The sequence below is a fragment of the Lolium perenne genome, chromosome 2 (genome assembly GCF_019359855.2).
Source record: "Lolium perenne isolate Kyuss_39 chromosome 2, Kyuss_2.0, whole genome shotgun sequence".
Lineage (NCBI taxonomy): Eukaryota > Viridiplantae > Streptophyta > Magnoliopsida > Poales > Poaceae > Lolium > Lolium perenne.
Window position 1 is genome coordinate 3,465,277 of NC_067245.2, and position 22,210 is coordinate 3,487,486.

The following is a 22,210-nucleotide window of genomic DNA, read 5'->3' on the forward strand; positions in this document are numbered from 1 at the left end:
ATCAGAAGTTAAATAGGAAACAATATTCATTGCTAGCACATCGGTGAGGGGCAAGGTTCCCCGGCGGCGTCCTCCTGCGACGGCGGGGCTCCTCCCGCTCCTGCTCCCCACATAGAACCAACATCTGGCATCCCATGCATGTGCATCTGGTTGGTCGACAGGGGCTTATTTTAAAAAAAAAAGGATTGACGAATCAAATGATATATCTGTTCTAATTTCTGCCACTTCTTCTCCCTCTGAATCAAACTTTTCTTTGCCATAATGTGGGGCTTCTATTACTACCCACATGCCCATCACGGTATGCTCAAAACAAGTGAAACTGATATATGACAAGTACACACCCATCATTCAGAACTAAAGTACTCACTCCGTTCGTATTTTAACTGAAACCAGCACCTGGCACAGCAGCGTGTGTCGATTAATACCAAACAGAGGTAGTAGTACGTACCATATTCAGATATATTTACATGTAGCAAGCACATCCAGTGTTCATCCCGATAAACAGATCCGGCATATACCTCATTAAAACCCTAGAATCCAGCACATGCATGACATAGCACATAAATATTACTCCATACTAGGTTCCTTCAACATCATTGGTTTAAGCCTCACACGCTGACATACTCCACTACATCGCATTGGTCAGCGACAGGATGGCTGTAGACGCACACAGGAACATCAGAACATTGCAGGTCCTCTCAATCGTGTGCAGCTCCCCGCGAGGCTTTGCCCAGAACTCAACCTCAAGCCTGTGCATGAAAGGGCATAACAGTAAATAAAGAGATTGAATGAGGAAAAACTGACAACTTATTAGAGAAGAATGAACTCTACAAAATATTTACAAAACTTTAAGTTCTAACAGGTATGGTTACATCATACATTGCTACAGCTAAATTTCATACGGTGTAAGAAACGAAAATTGCAATAAACAAGATCTGTCAGTGCGAATGTGGTTGACAGAAATATATACCCTTTTCCTGGGTGGCTCGCCCTCAACATCACCAGGGTCATCTCTTCTGATCTTATACCGCAATGCACCGTATATCGGGCATTTATTCACATTCACTTACTTCTCACCGCGGTAGAGGATACAGTTATTAGGGCATGCATGTATCTTCTGTAGATCTAATCTTAGAGGGCAGACAAGCTTCTTTGCTTCATACGTACTGGCGGGAAATTCGTTCTTTCTTGGAAGCAACTTTTTTAATATTATCAGCAATTTTTCAAATCTCGAGTCAGTCATACCGGCCTCTGCCTTCCATTTCAGCAATTCCAATATGCTACCCAGCTTTTTCTGCCCATCTTTACAACCTGGGTACAACAATTTTTTGTGGTCCTCTAACATCTTGTCGAACTGCAACCTCTCCTTATTTGTGCCACGATCTCTCCTTGCATCAGAAATGGCCCGACAAAAATCATCATCACCAGGCTCATCTGGTGCCCGTTCTTCACCTTCTTCTTCTTCATTGTCTTCCATTGCGGTATCATCGTATTCAGGGAACATAGATCGGTAGTTATCATCGTTATCTTTTTCATCACTGTCTTCCATCATAGCCCCTTCTTCTTCGTGCTTGGTCCAAACATTATAGCCGGACATGAATCCGTGCCGAAGCAGGTGGCTCTGAATGTCTCTTGAGCAAGAGTAATCCTTCTCATTCCGACATTTCAGACATGGACAACAAATAAAACCTTGCTTCCCCTTGTTGGCCTCGGCCACAAGCAGGAAAGATTTCACGCCCTCTCTGAAAGCGGGATCGCATCGGTTACCGTATATCCATGGATGACTCATCTGCACCATATGTACAATTATGTATCAAATGCAATCACCATGCTAAAATTAGTATTGTGCGGTCTATATATACGAGAAAATAGTTGCTAACCTTTTAGGAAAAAAAAAGAGGAAAATCTTATTAAATAAACTTAGTGGCATCCTCACAAACATTTCATCAAACACCTCTTGTGCACATGAAGAAAAAAAAGCTAGCATAAACCTCCACCTTCCACAACCAAGGAAAAAAATGTAGGGAGATAGGGGCTGGCTGTATATATATAGGCCTTGACCTTTTATCCTGGTTTGAGCCATAAACCGAGACAAAAGGGCTGCCACCAGGCTGCAGAAGGCCTTGGACCCTTTTGTCCCGGTCCGATCCACCACCCGCGATAAAAGGTCCCTAAAGAACAGGGACAAAAATCCCCGTGCCCTCCAACTAGTTTCGGGGCGGCGTGGCCTGGCCATTTGTCCCAGCTCCATACTGGTCCGGGACAGAAGGCCTGGACGGAAGGCCAGTTTTCTACTAGACGAACTCTCACAGAGTGCAATAGTAGATTATTCACTGTCGATATTAGTAGGGTCGGCCATGTACGGGAAAAAAGGAAAACTACCGCGGGCGGGCCTCGCGGGGCAAAGGCCCCTGCTCGATCGCTTGGTAACCATGGTTAACTGTTAACAAATTTATGACGGCCAATAGTCTAGTAATCAATAGAAAAAAGAATCATCTCATGATCATACAACACAACATTATCTTAGCCCATATCTTAGACCAGTCATAATGAAAATGATCATACATATGATCAACCGCGTCCCTACAACACATAATATCATGAGGTAGTATCATGGTTCCATCATAGTTAATATTTTGTAGTATCATGCATTTGCTATTAAATTTTCTAGTTTTACCCGCTATGATATGGTATCCACCTACGATACCGGTCTCAACTCTTTTCTCATTAACTGTTGTGCCACATCAAATTTTTGTTAACATGGTATGCATGATACTTTTATTATGGCTAGTCTTGAGAAAGACTCTGGGGCTTACTGGTTAGTACATGTGAAGCTGTACTAAACAGCCAGAGTTCGAGACTCGCCACCTCAATTATCAAATACAACGGTGGTTCCTCCCACTGTTGGTTTCATCTTTTTATTATGGCTAGTCTTAAGCGGAGTAGTTTCATGAATACGAAGGGCTATATTAGATAAAGCGATGATATTTCACTACCAAATGCAAAGTAGACACATGTTGCAATACATACTACTCCCTCCGTTCCATGAAAGTTGTCTGAGATTTGTTAAAATTTGGATGTATCAATAGTATGTAGATACATCCACATTTTGACAAATCTCAGACGAGTTTCATGGGATGGAGGGAGTATTATATGTAAGACACATTCTCCCCAAGAAAATGATAGCATCATGGCAATGATTCAATGTCAAGATCCTTTTAAATATGAAATATACACTGGATTTTTTATTTGAGTATACCTAAGTATAAACTAGAAACTTGTATAAAGATTTTTTTATCATACATAAGTAGAAGTTAGATATATCTACCACGAGTGGGAGATAAACAAATGTTTGTATGCAATATATTCATGTAAGTGACAAAAACTAGTCCAAAAATACATGTGATTTTGTTTTTATGTACCGACATTTGAGAAAGCATCATTTACACAACTCTCTTACACGCAATGTATGAAAAAGTGACTTTTATAACATACACGGTTTAAAATAGAGCAACATATTAACTAAGATCATGAATTGAAAATTGAGTTTAATCATGTAAGAAGTTTGAGTATAAATGATAATGCTTATTTATACTTTGCTCAAGAAAATACTTATTTATACTAAATGTTACTACAACATACTATTAGCTATGGATGTGGATTGATAAAAAGAGTTATAAACAATTGTAAAAGTTGAGTATAAATAATTATATTTATTTTGTCTAGAGACGCTCTCTCGAACCTTGCAGGTCCTCTCAATCGTGTGCAGCTCCGTGCGAAGCTTTGCCCAGAACTCAACCTCAAGCCTGTGCATGAAAGGGCATAACAGTAAATAAAGAGATTGAATGAGGAAAAACTGACAACTTATTAGAGAAGAATGAACACTAGAAAATATTTACAAAACTTTAAGTTCTAACAGGTCTGGTTACATCATACATTGCCACAGCTAAATTTCACACGGTGTAAGAAACGAAAAATTGCAATAAACAAGGTCTGTCAGTGCCATAGAAGGCATGATGCATGCATCACTCAAAAAACACATATCAGTGTAAATTTGGAACATCCAACACTTGAACAATTGTCCCGGAAAAAAGTCACGTGCCCTAGCAGTTTTATTCATTTCAAGGTTGTTCATCGTCCTACAGATAAGAAAGTAGAAGCTTTGAAGTGCTTCACTACAACGTCAAGGTTTCTGCTATCAAGACACACATGATAATTTATCATACGTATTTGACATAACTGAAAAATGGCCATACTTCAACTATCATTTGCTGAAAGTAGCTGCTGCTACTACAGCAAGTGTCAAACACAAAACAGTTGTTTGATGACTAAAGCGTGTTTATATTTCTAGAGAAAAAAAAAGTCAAGTTGTAACCTCAAGTTGACTGAGAGGCTTTTTGCACATTCCCACAAAAATACCACTTGGTGACTAATGCTAAGTGTGTCATTCCGGATCAAACACTTCTATAAGGATCATTTTGATTTTGTGGCAGCAGTAAACATATACTCCGTTATGAAGGGCGGAGGGATGAGTGGCAAACAGAGGCGATGTGGAAAAGGAAAACTTAAACCGTTACAGCCAAAGAGTAAAATAGCTTATAGGAGAAGCGGTACTATCTAACTGTCTGTAAATATCACTATTTCCAGAACATGGCTTTCACGCTTTTAGTTCTAACAGATCTGTCTATCCCAATGTGCTTGTATACTTGACAGAAAGCATGATACATGCATCACTCAAAAACAAATATCAGTGTAAATTTGGAGCATCCAGCACTTGAACAATTGTCCGGGGAAAATAGAAAAGCCGCGTGCACTAGCAGTTTTATTCATTTCAAGGTTGTTCATCATCCTACAGAAAAGAAAGTAAAAGCTTTGAAGTGCTTCACTACAACGTCAAGGTTTCTACTATCAAGACTCGCATGATAATTTATCGTACATATTTGACATAACTAAAAACTGGCCATACTTCAACTATCATTTGCTGAAAGTAGCTGCTGCTACTACAGCAAGTGTCAAACGCAAAACAATTGTTTTGATGACTAAAGCACGACGATGCGGCCGTAGGCGGAGCCCATGAGGATGATGGGGAGGAAGAGCCCCGACGGAACGGCAATGCCGAAGGTGGAGAGCCCCAGCACACAGTAGATGGCGAAGAAGATGAGGAGCGAGTAGAGGCGGAACTCGCCGGAGGTGCCCGTGGAGAAGATGTTGCGCGTCGCGTCCATGTTGGTGGCATGCAGGAGGCTGGCCAGGTCGTTGTAGTGGCCGGCAGGGCAGTTGAACTGCTTGAAGTTGCCGCTCATCCCATTGGTCGGGCACGCGGCACCCAACGCCGGGTCGCATGGGGTGCACGGCACGGCAAAGGGGAGCACGTACAGCCCCACCGACGTGAACACGCACACGGCCAGGGCCAGCGCCAGCTTCGCCATCCGGCCCTTCCCGTTGATGAGACTGTAGAGGCGGAGCACCTTGTGGAGAAGGTAGTTGTAGAGGGCGCCCAGGAGTCCACCGATGACGCCAACGAGCGTGACGAGGAGGAGGTCGGCGAGGTGGTAGTTGACGGTGACGTCGCCGACGTCGAAGATGATGAGCCCGCCCTCGCCAAACAGCGCGCACCGTCCGTTGCGGCATACCTCGATGAAGCCCCGCAGCACCACCACCACGGTGGCCGTGCTGAAGAAAGTGCGCCACAACAGCGTGCTCCGCCACCAGGTGGCCACCTCCTCCAGCGCGAACAGGACGCCGCCGACGGGGGAGCGGAATGCCGCGCACACCCCAGACGAGGCGCCGCAGGTGATGAGGTCGCGCCTGTCACGGTCGTTGTTGAAGTAACGCAGCCACTTCCAGCGGAGGCGGAACCGGCCGGCGCCGCCCTGGCTGAGCAGGTTGGCGAGGCACGCGCCGATGTGCACAAGCGGGCCTTCCTTGCCGAGATCGAGCCCCGACGATACCGCACAAATGCTGCCGATGATCTGAGCATGGAGCAACCTATTAGTTCAGTTGTTCATTTTCATTCACTTGGAGCAGCTACGATCCAGTTGCATTTCGAGACGTGGACGGACCTTGACAATAAGCTGTGGCACACCAAACATGTTGGGCGTGTCGACGCCGTTGAGGTAGGCCTTGATCTCGGGGATGCCCGGGCCAGCGGCGGTGGGCGCAAAGACCACACAAAGCACGGCGGCCACGAAGGTGAGTGCCAAGTTGAAGCCGGAGAAGTAGAAGAAGCCGGTCCAGTATCTTTTATCTCGGACGAGCTGCACCATGTGGATCATCTTGATGCCGGAGATGTTCTCGATGGCGAGGTTGATGAGCGAGGCGATGACGCCGGTGAGGAGGCCGACGAGGAACGCCAAGGCCCACTTGAGGAAGATGTACTGCAGCACCTCCACGTTGGACCGGCTCCTCCAGTCGTGTTTGAACAGATCGTTCTCGATGATCCTGCATCATACGGCAATGGCAATACGCAATGAATCAAAGGTGGCTGCAACAGAGAAATGGAATGCTCGCTCACTCACTCGTAGTCGAGGCTCTCGATGTGCGAGACCTTGGCGCCAACGATGGCGAGGTGGTTCGCTGTCAGGGTAGTGTTTCTCCTCAGCAGGGGTTGCTCTAGGGAGCTGATGCCATTGCTGGTGCTCCCTGGATCCTCCGGGTTGTCGTGGACACCATTATCGTGTTTGCCTAGACCAGACGTCGTAGCCGTAGCTCCGGCGCTCTGCTCGTACTCCATGCCCGTTTCTTCCTTGGCACAGAGACAGTTTTTGATGCCTCTGTTTCTTCAAGTTTGGAAACAACAAGGGATGTCAAGGCTGGGATTGGCATGTCTATGCGTACGTCACTACGGGAAAACATGGTTTTGCCGTGTTGGCAAAATACACGGCAAAGACCCTTCGGAACACGGCAAAGCGTTTGCCATGTGGCGGAACACGGTAAAGTTCACACGGCGAAAAACAGCTCGGCAAAGAACCTTTACCGTGTGCCTTTCTGCGTGGAACACGGCAAAGCCTTTGCCGTGTGCCTCACTGTCAAGAACACGGCAAAAAGTAACTTCACGGTTGCTCCACCTAACTGACGGTGCCACGTCAGGCCACCTTTGCTGTGTGCCTTGGGAGGACTCACACGGCAATGCCCTGCACCCTTTGCCGTGTGCCCTAGGGTTTTCAGGCACAGCCCTGAGGTTTGCCGAGTGTTTTTCAACCAACACGGCAAAGGCTAGTTTCAAAATTAAAAAAAAAACTGCCTGGTCGCGTCGCCAGAGACGAGCTCAAGCCCCGTCTTTGTCATTGACGACGCCGGGTACCACCGCCGGCGACCCACATCGTCGTTCTGGGATGCATCTCCACCGGCGAGTGTGAGCACCTGGCAACGACAGCGGCCGGCGGAGGGGCGATGGAGGAGCGGCGGAGGTCCGTTGTAACATCCCAAAAATTCAAAACAAAATAAATGAATTTCCGTAGTTCCAAATTTTGGAACCAACAAAAACTTTTATTAAATTAAGTGTGATACATAGTGATCTTGCTTAATTCTTGTGCTATTGCCATGATTGCTTGTTATAGTAGTTTGAAATAACCTTAAACCCTAAACCTCACCCCTCTTTTCATCATCCTAGTTAAAATAAAATAAAAGGAAATTAAATAAGAAAAAGGCATATGTGCCTATGGCTATTTTTACAAATCTTTACTCTAGACCTTTCTACTTTGTTTAGAGGTTTGGAAAACCTTCATACACCCTATCTAGCACTTATCAAACCAAATTCAAAGTGAAACCAAAGAAAATAAAAAGAAACTAAAAATGCTATAGAGGCATATGAGAGAAAAATGCAAATTTATGAATTTGGGAATCTTGACCCTAAGACTTGTTGTGAATGGTGGGATCACTCCTATATACCATTTCAACACTCAACAACACCATTTGGGTCAAGCCAAGTCAAATTAAAACTCAAATGCAACATATGCATAGAGGCATATGTGACACATAGCCATAATACCCAATTCTTGCCCTATGCCTTTAAACCTTGATCAAATGGTGGGAAGCCATTTCTAAACCTAATCTAGCACTAAATTGACCCTAACCCATGCCCAAGTAAAGCAAGGTGAACAATTTACAAAAATAATAAAATTTGACACATCACCTTTTATGTGTGATGGCCATTTTTGCAAATCTTTGAGCAAGACCATTTGAATTGGTTTCAATGATCTTAAAATGTTTCTAAACTAATAATAATCACTTTAGGGTCAATAAAAGTCAAATCAATTGGAGAGAATTCAAATGGTGAGATAATTCCATTTTTTTTACTCACATACACTAAGGGCAATTTTACAAATCTTCATATGAGGCCACCATTGCTTGCCCTATGGATTCTAAAACTCTTATATAACAAAAACAAACACAAATGCATAAAAGAAACCAGATTAAAATCAAAGGAAAATTCAAAACTCACATACATGTGATAATGGTCATATGTCCCAATTTTATTTTCTTCACCACTTTGCACCCATTTATCTTCTGATTCATCAACCAACCTTGGTCAACCAAAGCCATGTCATCCAAGACCATGTCAAAGTGAGCAACTCTCATGTTGACCATCAGTGCAAATGTTGACCAGGTTGACCAGTAGGGTTTTGACAAGTGGTGATGTTGAAACTAGGTGAAGATGACCACATTTTGAAATCTTTGCAAAACAACTCTAAAATGAACACCACCACCACCAATCTTTCACTTTATTTATATAATTGAGCTGCACCAAAAAGAATTTCAAAATTTGAAAAGAATTTTCATGCGGCCATTATGTCGAATACCTTGCAGGCATGATTCTGGTTTTGGCATACACTCTATTATCCTCTGGATTTTGGGCTAAACCCCTTTCGAATTGTGATCATCCATCTTCTGTACCTCCTCTGCATCAGACCCAGCACTTTAGCACTGATTAAAGTAGAGGCATGATGAAGAACACACCCATGCCGGCCATGCTAGACACCACCATGCCACCCTACCTCTCCACTCATCTCTGGCCACATCCACCTTGTCCTGGAGCATCACCGAACCTCCCTGAGCATGCCTGTACCCTCCCTGGATCGAAACGAGCACGACATTGGCCGAATCAGGCGCGCCCATGCACGCCCAGTACCGTGCCAGGCACGCGGTGAGCGAGTCCCGCCCCCAGACTGGACACGGCAGAGCACACGCTCGCCTGGACGCTCTAGTCCTCCTCTCCCTCTCCCACTTGGCACGAATGATCACCACACCCCCAGCTACCTCCTAGACATCCTCGATAGCCCGCGCGTGCACCCTAGCCGTCGCCATGATCAACAATCTGCCGCGCATGTACTGCAAACACTCGAATGACGCCAGCCTGCCATCGTCCTCCCCTCGCTGCCCCTTCACGCGCGTCGTCCTCTCCATGACCCCAGCAACCTAGCGCGACCCCTACCTTGCCCCTTCACCGCTCCAGACAGCCGCGCCATGGACACCCTCTCACAGCACCCGCCGATCACCTCGCGTTCCTATAAATAACGGCCACCCCAGCACGAGTTCCTCACACCATTCACTTCTCCACTTCTCCCTCGCTCTCCTCGACCCCTTCTCCACTCCAATTACTGCCTCCAGCGCCGGAATTGCTAGATCATCTCCGCCGGAGCCCGCAGATCGCCGTCGCCGATTCACGCCGCCCGGAGCCTCGCCGACGGTACCAGTCGCTTCCTCGTCCTCGCCAACGACGCCTCGCACCTCTCCCTCGACCGCCGGCGGCCCAGGACGCTCCCGGACCCCCAACCTCCGTCGCCAGCACGCCCTCCTCTCGCCGGAGAAGAAGACGAACCACAACCGTGCGATCTGGTTCTAATCTGACGGTCGACGTGGCCAGGTACCGCTTCGGCTAGTTTAAGTCGCTGACGCGTGGGACCGCTTGTCAGCAGGCCCGCGCCGTTACTGGGCTGTGGTTTCCCTTTTTCAAACCGTTGCGGCCCATTATTTTTCCCGCCTAAGCCCATTACGCCGTATTCGAATTAATTCGTTTCAGCACTTATTTCAATTCTGCTCAGTGCTATAAATTGAATAGTTCAAAATCTAGAAACCCAAATTGAGTGATTTGAAATGTTTTGGAAAGCTTAGAGTTTTATCTAAACAATGCCACTGGCCTCACTTGCAGATTATTTTTAGAATTTAAATGATAAAAATAACAAAACAGATACTTCTCTGTATTCAAATAAATCTTAAAATTCAACCATTGTGAATTTTGAAGTGAATCCAATTGCAATAATTCACATTTAACAAACCCTAATTTACTATGTAAAAATATGATAGGTGTTCTGTACATGATCATGGGCTAGAATCAAAATATTGGCTATGTAGTCAATACTAGCCCATTCAAACTATTTCAAATTTTAGGAATTTAAACCAATGAGGTGTAGCACCTCATTTAAATCATTCTCACAAGTGATATGAAGTAATGTGTTGACCTTTAAATGCTTAGGCTCACACTTGCTCACTTGTAGAATTTAAATCAACATAGTATTTAAATTGCACTAGTTATTTAAATCACATGAGATGATGAATCTCATTTAAATCACTTTTCTCAAATACTAAGTGTGAAGTGTTGACCTTGGTCAACATGGGATCATCCCTGGTTATTTGAGAAGATTAAATTTTAAGAAGATTCAATGAGAGGAAATTATTTCTCCAAACCAAAGAGAAACCCTAATTCCAATCTTCAATGAGAGGAAACTATTTCTCCTAAGATTAAATAAAGAAACCCTAGCATAATTTAAGAATAAATGTTAAGTAGTGATACTAGATCAATTGTGTAAGCCAATAAGGCTAATTAAGATTACTTAAGTGTTGTTTGGTGATTGTATCCTCGTATTCGTGTATAGACGCTAGTACCGGAGACTACCAAGAGGAAGAGGCCTTCTACCAAGAGGAAGAGCAAGAAAACTTTGGTCATCTCACCAATCAAGGCAAGCTAACACTCTTGCAAGGTTCCCTTGTGCAAAGCTCTACAAGAGCAAGGCACCATTATTTTTATTTTTAATGCTCCTATCCCAAGTTTTTACTTTACAAGCTTTACTAAATTTTGTTTATCAAAGTATCTTTTTGATTCCTGACTCACTTAGTCTAGTTATGGAGTAGTGCAAGAGTATCAAACTTAGCCTAGAGCAATCCATGATACTTAGCATCCCTCATAAGTAGTTGCTAGTGCTAAACTAAAATTGACTACTAGAGATGGGAACTTGTGAAAACCAATGACTTTGAAAACCTTGGAATGATGAGTCATTCTATTGAAAGATTTTGAAGGTGAATATGACTGGTGAATGACTTGGTGAATTTTACAAAAAAACTGATGGTTGGGTTCGGATGCGATACCATTCCAATTTGAAAGTACCCCCACAATACCCGACATGGGTAAGGGCTTAACTAGAAATTTATGTGCTTTAGTATGGGTTCCCTCTAAACAAGCGTTATCGGGGTTAGGCTGGAGGCTGCCTCTACAACAAAAGAACTGATGAGACATGATGTTAATATGAGGTGAATGTACGGCCCAAGCCCTGTGCAGTTCCCGGGTTGACTGCGGTTTTCACCGGGAGGCCAAGCTCATGGGGAGAGGTGCTCATACTAGAGTATGTAAGTGAAAGGTTATGGTTGGTAGTTCGCATACGGAGTATGGTAAATCAGGGCCAGTTAACCCTGACGGATTATTGCAAATGTTGTGGCACAAGTGTACGACCTCTGCAGAGTGTAGAACTATTCGAATAGCCGTGTCCACGGTTATGGACGGTTGGAAAGGCCATACTGTTCCGTCATCAGACCATTTTCAAAAATGTGACATATGACTTGGGACGTGAATTTGAAAGGTGAATGGTGACTTTGAATTGAATCACAACAGAGTTGTGGGAATGACACTAATGTTCCCCCTTGAGTTAGTTTAGCAAATGAAGAGTCTTTACTAAATGTTTATGAAATAAACTTGGCTTTATGCAAATAAACCTAGAGCTTAGTATCCCCTTACTAAAATTGATAGTGCTTACACTAGTATTAGTTTGCGAGTACTTTAAAGTACTCATGGCTTTGTCCCTGGCTATTCAAATGGCCAGACTTTGAAGGAGAACAACAGTGCGAGGAAGATGGTGACAAGGTATCAGCTTGTCAATGCCTATGGATTATAGGCTAGGGTTTAGTTGGAAGTAGAGGGCAAGTAGATCTCGAAGGTTTCAGCCGAAAAGTACTCGACGATTATGAAAACTAGGGTTTGTAACAATGATTCGATGATCTCTTCGTCCCTCGACTCCCCCTTTATATAGGAGGTGGAGCCGAGGGATTCGTGCTGTACAAGTTACAGAGTCCGGGACGGTTTCTAACTCATCCCGCCAGATTACAAATAACACTTCCTATTACAACTCTAGCTTTCCTTAATATATCTTGGGCTCCCGAATCTTCTTATTCTTTGGGTAGTGGGCCTTCAGTAAACCCCGGGTACTATCTTCGGCAGGCCCATTTGGGATGCCTATGTCAGTAGCCCCCGAGATTTTGCTTGAATCGTAGAGTCAGGGAAAATCTCCACTGTTTTATTTTTAATCGACAGCTTTAACTTTTCTATATTTCTTCACATAAAATTCTATATTGTACAGGGATAATGGTAGTTGGGGCTAGTTCATCTGACGGATCAGGTACTAGTTAACTGCTCTCGTGGCAATCCGCAAAAACGTACTTCAAGATCACGTCCCTGGACATGACCTTGGGATACTGGTGTAAACTTCGACAGGCGCCGCTTAAGGTCTTACCATTCTGTCGAGTCCCAGTAAAATTTATCGGGTACTGATGTCTACGTTCCCCCTCCTTTCCTGTAGACAGTGTTGGGCCTCCAAGAGCAGAGGTTTGTAGAACAGCAGCAAGTTTTCCCTTAAGTGGATCACCCAAGGTTTATCGAACTCAGGGAGGAAGAGGTCAAAGATATCCCTCTCATGCAACCCTGCAACCACAAAGCAAGAAGTCTCTTGTGTCCCCAACACACCTAATAGGTGCACTAGTTCGGCGAAGAGATAGTGAAATACAGGTGGTATGAATATATATGAGCAGTAGCAACGGTGCGTAAAATAGCTTGCTGGCGTGTAGTTGATGGTGGTAGTATTGCAGCAGTAGTAACACAGTAAAACAGTAAACAAGCAGTAGTAACACAGCAGTATTTAGGAACAAGGCCTAGGGATTAGACTTTCACTAGTGGACACTCCCAACATTGATCACATAACAGAATAGATAAATGCATACTCTACACTTTTGTTGGATGATGAACGCATTGCGTAGGATTACACGAACCCTCAATGCCGGAGTTAACAAGCTCCACAATTTGTTCATATTTAAGTAACCTTATAGTGTAAGATAGATCAAAAGACTAAACCAAGTACTAACATAGCATGCACACTGTCACCTTCATGCATATGTAGGAGGAATAGATCACATCAATATTATCATAGCAATAGTTAACTTCGCAATCTACAAGAGATCATGATCATAGCATAAACCAAGTACTAACACGGTGCACACACTGTCACCTTTACACACGTGCAGGAGGAATATAACTACTTTAATAACATTGCTAGAGTAGCACATAGATGAATTGTGATACAAAACTCATATGAATCTCAATCATGTAAAGCAGCTCATGAGATTATTGTATTGAGGTACATGGGAGAGATGAACCACATAGCTACCGGTACAGCCCCGAGCCTCGATGGAGAACTACTCCCTCCTCATGGGAGCAGCAGCGGTGATGAAGATGGCGGTGGAGATGGCAGCGGTGTCGATGGAGAAGCCTTCCGGGGGCACTTCCCCGTGCTCCGGCAGCGTGCCGGAACAGAGACTCTGTCCCCGCATCTTGGCTTCGCGATGGCGGCGGCTCTGGAAGGTTTCTGTGGGTTTCGTCGAACGCATCAGGGTTTTCGATCCAGGGGCTTTATATAGGTGAAGAGGCGGCGCAGGAGGGCTTCTGGGGGGCCCACACCATAGGGCGGCGCGGCCCCCCCTCTGGCCGCGCCAGGGTGTGGTGTGGGGCCCCCAGGGCTCCCCTCTGGCGACTCTCGGGTGTTCTGGATGGTTCCGGGAAAAATAGGAACCTGGGCGTTGATTTCGTCCGATTCCGAGAATATTTCGTTACTAGGATTTCTGAAACCAAAAACAGCAGAAAACAGGAACTGGCACTTCGGCATCCTGTTAATAGGTTAGTTCCAGAAAATGCACGAATATGACATAAAGTGTGCATAAAACATGTAGATAACATCAATAATGTAGCATGGAACATAAGAAATTATCGATACGTCGGAGACGTATCAGCATCCCCAAGCTTAGTTCTGCTCGTCCCGAGCAGGTAAAACGATAACACAGATAATTTCTGGAGTGACATGCCATCATAATCTTGATCATACTATTTGTAAAGCATATGTAGTGAATGCAGCGATCAAAACAATGTATATGACATGAGTAAACAAGTGAATCATATAGCAAAGACTTTTCATGAATAGCACTTCAAGACAAGCATCAATAAGTCTTGCATAAGAGTTAACTCATAAAGCAATAATTCAAAGTAAAGGCATTGAAGCAACACAAAAGAAGATTAAGTTTCAGCGGTTGCTTTCAACTTGTAACATGTATATCTCCTGGATATTGTCAACATAGAGTAATATAATAAGTGCAATAAGCAAATATGTAGGAATCAATGCACAGTTCACACAAGTGTTTGCTTCTTGAGGTGGAGAGAAATAGGTGAACTGACTCAACAATAAAAGTAAAAGAATGGTCCTCATAGAGGAAAAGCATCGATTGCTATATTTGTGCTAGAGCTTTGATTTTGAAAACATGAAACAATTTTGTCAACGGTAGTAATAAAGCATATGTATCATGTAAATTATATCTTACAAGTTGCAAGCCTCATGCATAGTGTACTAATAGTGCCCGCACCTTGTCCTAATTAGCTTGGACTACCGGATCATCACAATGCACATGTTTTAACCAAGTGTCACAAAGGTGTACCTCTATGCCGCCTGTACAAAGGTCTAAGGAGAAAGCTCGCATTGGATTTCTCGCTATTGATTATTCTTCAACTTAGACATCCATACCGGGACAACATAGACAACAGATAATGGACTCCTCTTTTATGCATAAGCATGTAACAACAATTAATAATTTTCTCATTTGAGATTGAGGATATATGTCCAAAACTGAAACTTCCACCATGGATCATGGCTTTAGTTAGCGGCCCAATGTTCTTCTCTAACAATATGCATGCTTAACCATAGGGTGGTAGATCTCTCTTACTTCAGACAAGACGGACATGCATAGCAACTCACATGAAATTCAACAAAGAGTAGTTGATGGCGTCCCCAGTGAACATGGTTATCGCACAACAAGCAACTTAATAAGAGATAAAGTGCATAATTACATATTCAATACCACGATAGTTTTTAAGCTATTTGTCCCATGAGCTATATATTGCAAAGGTGAATGATGGAATTTTAAAGGTAGCACTCAAGCAATTTACTTTGGAATGGCGGAAAATACCATGTAGTAGGTAGGTATGGTGGACACAAATGGCATAGTGGTTGGCTCAAGTATTTTGGATGCATGAGAAGTATTCCCTCTCGATACAAGGTTTAGGCTAGCAAGGCTTATTTGAAACAAACACAAGGATGAACCGGTGCAGCAAAACTCACATAAAAGACATATTGTAAACATTATAAGACTCTACACCGTCTTCCTTGTTGTTCAAACTCAATACTAGAAATTATCTAGACCTTAGAGAGACCAATTATGCAAACCAAATTAGCAAGCTCTAAGTGTTTCTTCATTAATGGGTGCAAAGTATATGATGCAAGAGCTTAAACATGAGCACAACAATTGCCAAGTATCACATTACCCAAGACATTTATAGCAATTACTACATGTATCATTTTCCAATTCCAACCATATAACAATTTAACGAAGAAGAAACTTCGCCATGAATACTATGAGTAGAGCCTAAGGACATACTTGTCCATATGCTACAGCGGACAGTGTCTCTCTCCCACAAAGCATGATGTAATCCAATTTATTCAAACACAAACAAAAATAAAAGCATACAGACGCTCCAAGCAAAGCACATAAGATGTGATGGAATAAAAATATAGTTTCAGGGGAGGAACCTGATAATGTTGTCGATGAAGAAGGGGATGCCTTGGGCATCCCCAAGCTTAGACGCTTGAGTCTTCTTGATTATGCAGGGGTGAACCACCGGGGCATCCCCAAGCTTAGAGCTTTCACTCTCCTTGATCATGTTGCATCATACTCCTCTCTTGATCCTTGAAAACTTCCTCCACACCAAACTCGAAACAACTCATTAGAGGGTTAGTGCACAATAAAAATTAACATATTCAGAGGTGACACAATCATTTTTAACACTTCTGGACATTGCATAATGCTACTGGACATTAATGGATCAAAGAAATTCATCCAACATAGCAAAAGAGGCAATGCGAAATAAAAGGCAGAATCTGTCAAAACAGAACAGTTCGTATTGACGAATTTTAAAATGGCACCAGACTTGCTCAGATGAAAATGCTCAAATTAAATGAAAGTTGCGTACATATCTGAGGATCACTCACGTAAATTGGCATAATTTTCTGAGTTACCTACAGAGAATTAGGCCCAGATTCGTGACAGCAAGAAAACAGTTTCTGTGCAGTAATCCAAATCTAGTATTGACTTTACTATCAAAGACTTTACTTGGCACAACAAAACACAAAACTAAGATAAGGAGAGGTTGCTACAGTAGTAAACAACTTCCAAGACAAAAATATAAAACAAAGTACTGTAGCAAAATAACACATGGGTTATCTCCCAAGAAGTTCTTTCTTTATAGCCATTAAGATGGGCTCAGCAGTTTTAATGATGCACTCATAAGAAATAGTAGTTGAAGCGAAAGAGAGCATCCAGAGGCAAATTCAAAACACATTTAAGTCTACCATGCTTCCTATGCATAGGAATCTTGTAAATAAACAAGTTCATGAAAAGCAAAGTAACAAGCATAGGAAGATAAAACAAGTGTAGCTTCAAAAATTTCAGCAAATAGAGAGGTGTTTTAGTAACATGAAAATTTCTACAACCATATTTTCCTCTCTCATAATAACTTTCAATAGTGTCATGAGCAAACTCAACAATATAACTATCACATAAAGAATTCTTATCATGAGTCTCATGCATAAAATTATTACTACCCACATAAGCATAATTAATTTTATTAGTTGTAGTGGGAGCAAATTCAACAAAGTAGCTATCATTATTATTATCATCATCAAATATAGGAGGCATATTGTAATCATAATCAAATTTATCCTCCATAACAGGCGGAACCAAAAGACCAATATCATTATAATCATCATAAATAGGAGGTAAAGTATCATCAAAGTAAATTTTCTCCTCAATGCTTGCGGGACTAAAAAGATCATGCTCATCAAAACCAGCTTCCCCAAGCTTAGAATTTTCCATATCATTAGCAACAATGGTGTTCAAAGTGTTCATATTAATATGTTCCATGGGTTTTTTAATTTTCGGATCAAACCATCCATGTCTGAAATCAGGAAATAGAGTAAAAAGCTCATTGTTGTCCATTATGCCAAACTAGTGTAAACAAGAAACAAAAAGTTGCAATTGCAGGATCTAAAGGAAATAGCTTCGAGTACTTACGGCGCCGGAAAATAGCTTAGTAGCCGAGATCCGGAGTGTGAGTACCTTTTACCTTTCCTCCCCGGCAATGGCGCCAGAAAATAGCTTGATGTCTACGTTCCCCCTCCTTTCCTGTAGAAAGTGTTGGGCCTCCAAGAGCAGAGGTTTGTAGAACAGCAGCAAGTTTTCCCTTAAGTGGATCACCCAAGGTTTATCGAACTCAGGGAGGAAGAGGTCAAAGATATCCCTCTCATGCAACCCTGCAACCACAAAGCAAGAAGTCTCTTGTGTGCCCAACACACCTAATAGGTGCACTAGTTCGGCGAAGAGATAGTGAAATACAGGTGGTATGAATATATATGAGCAAAGAGCAACGGTGCCGTAAAATAGCTTGCTGGCGTGTAGTTGATGGTGGTAGTATTGTAGCAGTAGTAACACAAGAAAACAAAGAAACAAGCAGTAGTAACGCAGCAGTATTTAGGAACAAGGCCTAGGGATTAGACTTTCACTAGTGGACACTCTCAACATTGATCACATAACAGAATAGATAAATGCATACTCTACACTTTTGTTGGATGATGAACGCATTGCGTAGGATTACACGAACCCTCAATGCCGGAGTTAAATGGCTCCACAATTTGTTCATATTTAAGTAACCTTATAGTGTAAGATAGATCAAAAGACTAAACCAAGTACTAACATAGCATGCACACTGTCACCTTCATGCATATGTAGGAGGAATAGATCACATCAATATTATCATAGCAATAGTTAACTTCGCAATCTACAAGAGATCATGATCATAGCATAAACCAAGTACTAACACGGTGCACACACTGTCACCTTTACACACGTGCAGGAGGAATATAACTACTTTAATAACATTGCTAGAGTAGCACATAGATGAATTGTGATACAAAACTCATATGAATCTCAATCATGTAAAGCAGCTCATGAGATTATTGTATTGAGGTACATGGGAGAGATGAACCACATAGCTACCGGTACAGCCCCGAGCCTCGATGGAGAACTACTCCCTCCTCATGGGAGCAGCAGCGGTGATGAAGATGGCGGTGGAGATGGCAGCGGTGTCGATGGAGAAGCCTTCCGGGGGCACTTCCCCGTTCCGGCAGCGTGCCGGAACAGAGACTCCTGTCCCCCAGATCTTGGCTTCGCGATGGCGGTGGCTCTGGATGGTTTCTGTGGGTTTCGTCGAACGCATCAGGGTTTTCGATCCAGGGGCTTTATATAGGCGAAGAGGCGGCGCAGGAGGGCTTCTGGGGGGCCCACACCATAGGGCGGCGCGGCCCCCCTCTGGCCGCGCCAGGGTGTGGTGTGGGGCCCCCAGGGCTCCCCTCTGGCGGCTCTCGGGTGTTCTGGATGGTTCCGGGAAAAATAGGAACCTGGGCGTTGATTTCGTCCGATTCCGAGAATATTTCGTTACTAGGATTTCTGAAACCAAAAACAGCAGAAAACAGGAACTGGCACTTCGGCACTTGTTAATAGGTTAGTTCCAGAAAATGCACGAATATGACATAAAGTGTGCATAAAACATGTAGATAACATCAATAATGTGGCATGGAACATAAGAAATTATCGATACGTCGGAGACGTATCAGGTACCTAACGCGTCCGTTAGGATTTTTCTTCGTATCTGTTGATACGGATAAAAGTAGCAGAGCGCATTCTTCGGCGATGCCACGCCCAGCAGAACGGATCTGGGGTCTTACCTTCGCAAATTTGCGGCATTCAGAAATTGATCGCAACTTTGGCGTTCTGAGAATATATTGTCGAGTGCTTTTTCGGCTGTTGGAATGGCACATTTTATCGAGTCTCAGATGACTTACATTGCTCTCCCGATGGGAGTATATGTAGAGTTAGTTATAACTCGAGATATACTCTTTTGCTTTTCTATTTTTCTTTTTTAATTTCATCGGGCACGCGAACAGCGTTCCCGATGGGAGTAGCCCCCGAGGCTACAACCAAGGACTTGTACTTGGTTGTAGGCTCAACGTTGTAGTCCACCTTGTCGCTATATTGTCATTATTTCTCGATATGATCTTCTTTTCATCTCTCGGGTGCGCGAACAGCGCTCCCGATGGGAGTAGCCCCCGAGGCTACAGCCAAGGACTTGTGCTTGGTTGTAGGCTCCCATAATTTCTATATTGCCACACTCGAAATTTTACTTTTGTCGAAGTAGCCCCCGAGCATTTGGGCAAAAACTTGTATTTGATCAAAAGCTCCCGAAGTATTTAATAACTTCTTCTGTCGCCAATCTTCTTTTATTTTTCTTGTCGACATGCTTCCCTTAGTCAAATTTACTTCATCTCTGTTAATAGTCGTGATTTTTCTGCCTTGTGGGTCCATTGTTTCCACCACGTTGACACGTCGTGCAAGTGGGGGACACACGTCCTCCGCTTTTCCTGGCGCACGTACGGTAACGCCTGTCTTATTCCATCTCAATAAAAATACCTTTTTGCCCTTTTATCTAGAAGATCTTTTTTCACCACACGATTTCTCCATCCAACGGTGCATTGCTTCGCCCGATTCCTATATAAACCTTTCTTCAACCTCCGTTCACTCCTTCGCTTGCGCCGCCCATCTGTTCCTCTTTGCAAAAACTTCCCCTGCGCCCAACTTTCTTTGGTCTTCCGCACGCACGAACGTTGCTTTTCCAGTGCCGTTGATGCCACCGCGCACGCGACTCACTCGCCACAGTACTCCAGAGTCCAAGATGGTCGCTGAAGATCTTGAGTGGGAGAGATCTAAAATCTCCAACCAAGACGTCAACCTGCTGAAGAGACTAGGCCTGATGAAGAAAGAGAACGCCATCCGCTTTCCCAGCGAAGAAAGCTACCCAACCCCTCCAATGGAGTACCGGGTTAGTTTCGTTGATCACCTCATCCGCGGCCTTTCTACCCCAATTCACGATTTCCTCCGCGGTCTTCTTTTTGTTTATGGGATTCAGCTGCACCAGTTGACCCCCAATTCCATCCTCCATGTCTCTATTTTTATCACTCTTTGCGAGTGCTTCCTTGGAGTCCCTCCTAACTGGGCTCTGTGGAAACGCATTTTCTGCCTCCGCCGCAATGGCTCCCACAACGCCACCTATAACATAGGCGGCGTTGTTATCTGTGTCCGATCTGACGTTGATTACTTCGACGTCAAATTTCCTGATTCTGTCCAAGGGTGGCGCAAAAGGTGGCTCTACATACACGAAGAAAGTGCCAATTCTGTTGAGCACAACATAGTCCCTTTCGACGGAAGTGCCAAAATTCAGCGCCGCCGCTCCTGGGATGCTGAAGCTTCCGAAGAAGAGAAAAAGGCGACAGAAGCACTTATGTCTCGTATTCATCAACTTCAAAATACTCGAGGCAAAGAGCTGTCTGGTGTTCAAATCACTGCCTACTTTCTTAGGATTAGAGTGCAGCCTCTTCAGGCTCGCAAAAATCCCCTTTGGACGTATGCTGGTGAAAATGACGCCAATAGGCTCTCCAGTGATCTTTCTGTAAAGGACTTGGAGAAGCTGATTCGAAGAATTTCCTCGCTGAACAAGAAGGATCCTATTCCCTCCTCTTGCCGTGTGGAACCATACAACTCTGCCAATCCTCTCCCTAAGGTATTTTGTCTTCCCGAATTTCTGTTTTGTTCCGAACCTTTCCTGCATCTCATTGTATTAATACCTCTCTAATTTTCTTTTGTCGCTATTTTTCTGCAGAACCATCCTACTGTGGCGTCCCTTCCTCCTCTTCCTGAGGATGGAGAAGTCGAAGAAAGAGCCATTATCACGGATGACAATCAAGAAGCTCCATCCTTTGTGAACGAACCCGTGGATTCACGAAAATCTGCGGGTAATTCCGAAGGTACTTCGTCGGCACAGTCTCCTCCTCCCGCTATCTCCCCGAAAGGCAAAAGGAAGAGGAATGATGTCGAAGATTCCGGCACTTCCAAAGCCGAAGAAGTTGATCCTTCATGTCAGAAGGCAGCTTACGATCCTTATCTTGGATCCCTCGTCAGCTCGTAAGTCCTTTTTACTTTTCTCCTTATTTCTGTACTCGAAATGTTTATCTTGTCTTGCTTTTTAAGCTGCCGATTTTTAACCAACAGTGATGACGAGGAAGAAGTACCAACTGTTGACGTGGCTCCTCGAACAAGCACGTCACATACTGTACTTGCCTCAGACACGCTAGTTGAAGGAGAAGAATCCTCGCCTCCTCAACGAAACGTCGTCACCGCAACTCCGCCAGCAAGCCCCCTTGCCCCTTCACCAAAAAGGACAAGGATTGAAACAATTCTTGAACCTGCCCCTCAATTGGGCAGCTCTTCGACCCTGCTCTTGGATGATGTAAGTTTGTCGATATCTATATTTCCTCTGTTTTGATTTTTCACGCCTTCACTCGTTTTTCATACCGATATTTCTCTTTCTTTGTTCTTCTTTGACAGCCCATGATCAAAGAGCTTATTCGCATCGGATCCCAATTCGTTGGGTACCGTGAGTATGCCAACAGAGCTGAAGGTAATA

The 22,210-nt window shown here is 43.8% G+C and overlaps 2 protein-coding genes across 2 annotated transcripts in view; both read right to left on the bottom strand.

The window, feature by feature from the left end:
* Positions 1 to 628: 628 nt before the first annotated feature.
* Positions 629 to 6,776, bottom strand: LOC127328164 (chloride channel protein CLC-a-like). The gene is made up of 6 exons (XM_051354788.2): positions 6,519 to 6,776; positions 6,063 to 6,441; positions 5,052 to 5,972; positions 1,426 to 1,434; positions 805 to 827; positions 629 to 749 (listed from the first exon to the last, which is right to left on the bottom strand). Exons 1-6 carry the CDS (start codon positions 6,731 to 6,733, stop codon positions 629 to 631), a joined length of 1,668 nt encoding a protein of 555 aa, XP_051210748.2. The 5' UTR covers positions 6,734 to 6,776.
* Positions 6,777 to 8,856: 2,080 nt separating this feature from the next.
* LOC139835102 (uncharacterized) overlaps positions 8,857 to 22,210 on the bottom strand; it is a 52,847-nt gene continuing 39,493 nt past the window's right edge. Inside the window, exons 5-7 of the mRNA XM_071825081.1 lie at positions 9,434 to 9,506; positions 8,997 to 9,167; positions 8,857 to 8,900 (exon numbers count right to left, since the gene is read on the bottom strand). Coding sequence (XP_071681182.1) covers positions 8,857 to 8,900; positions 8,997 to 9,167; positions 9,434 to 9,506 — 288 coding nt within the window. The remainder of the gene's footprint in view (positions 8,901 to 8,996; positions 9,168 to 9,433; positions 9,507 to 22,210) is intronic.

What these genes read in the sequence shown, in the direction of transcription:
- LOC127328164 (XM_051354788.2), bottom strand. Translation starts at nt 6,733, where the DNA reads ATGGAGTACGAGCAGAGCGCCGGAGCTACGGCTACGACGTCTGGTCTA. An exon ending in TGCCACAGCTTATTGTCAAG is followed by an intron (nt 5,973 to 6,062) that starts GTCCGTCCACGT and finishes CTCCATGCTCAG; the next exon opens with ATCATCGGCAGCATTTGTGC. An exon ending in TCATTCTTCTCTAATAAGTT is followed by an intron (nt 750 to 804) that starts GTCAGTTTTTCC and finishes TTTCATGCACAG; the next exon opens with GCTTGAGGTTGAGTTCTGGG.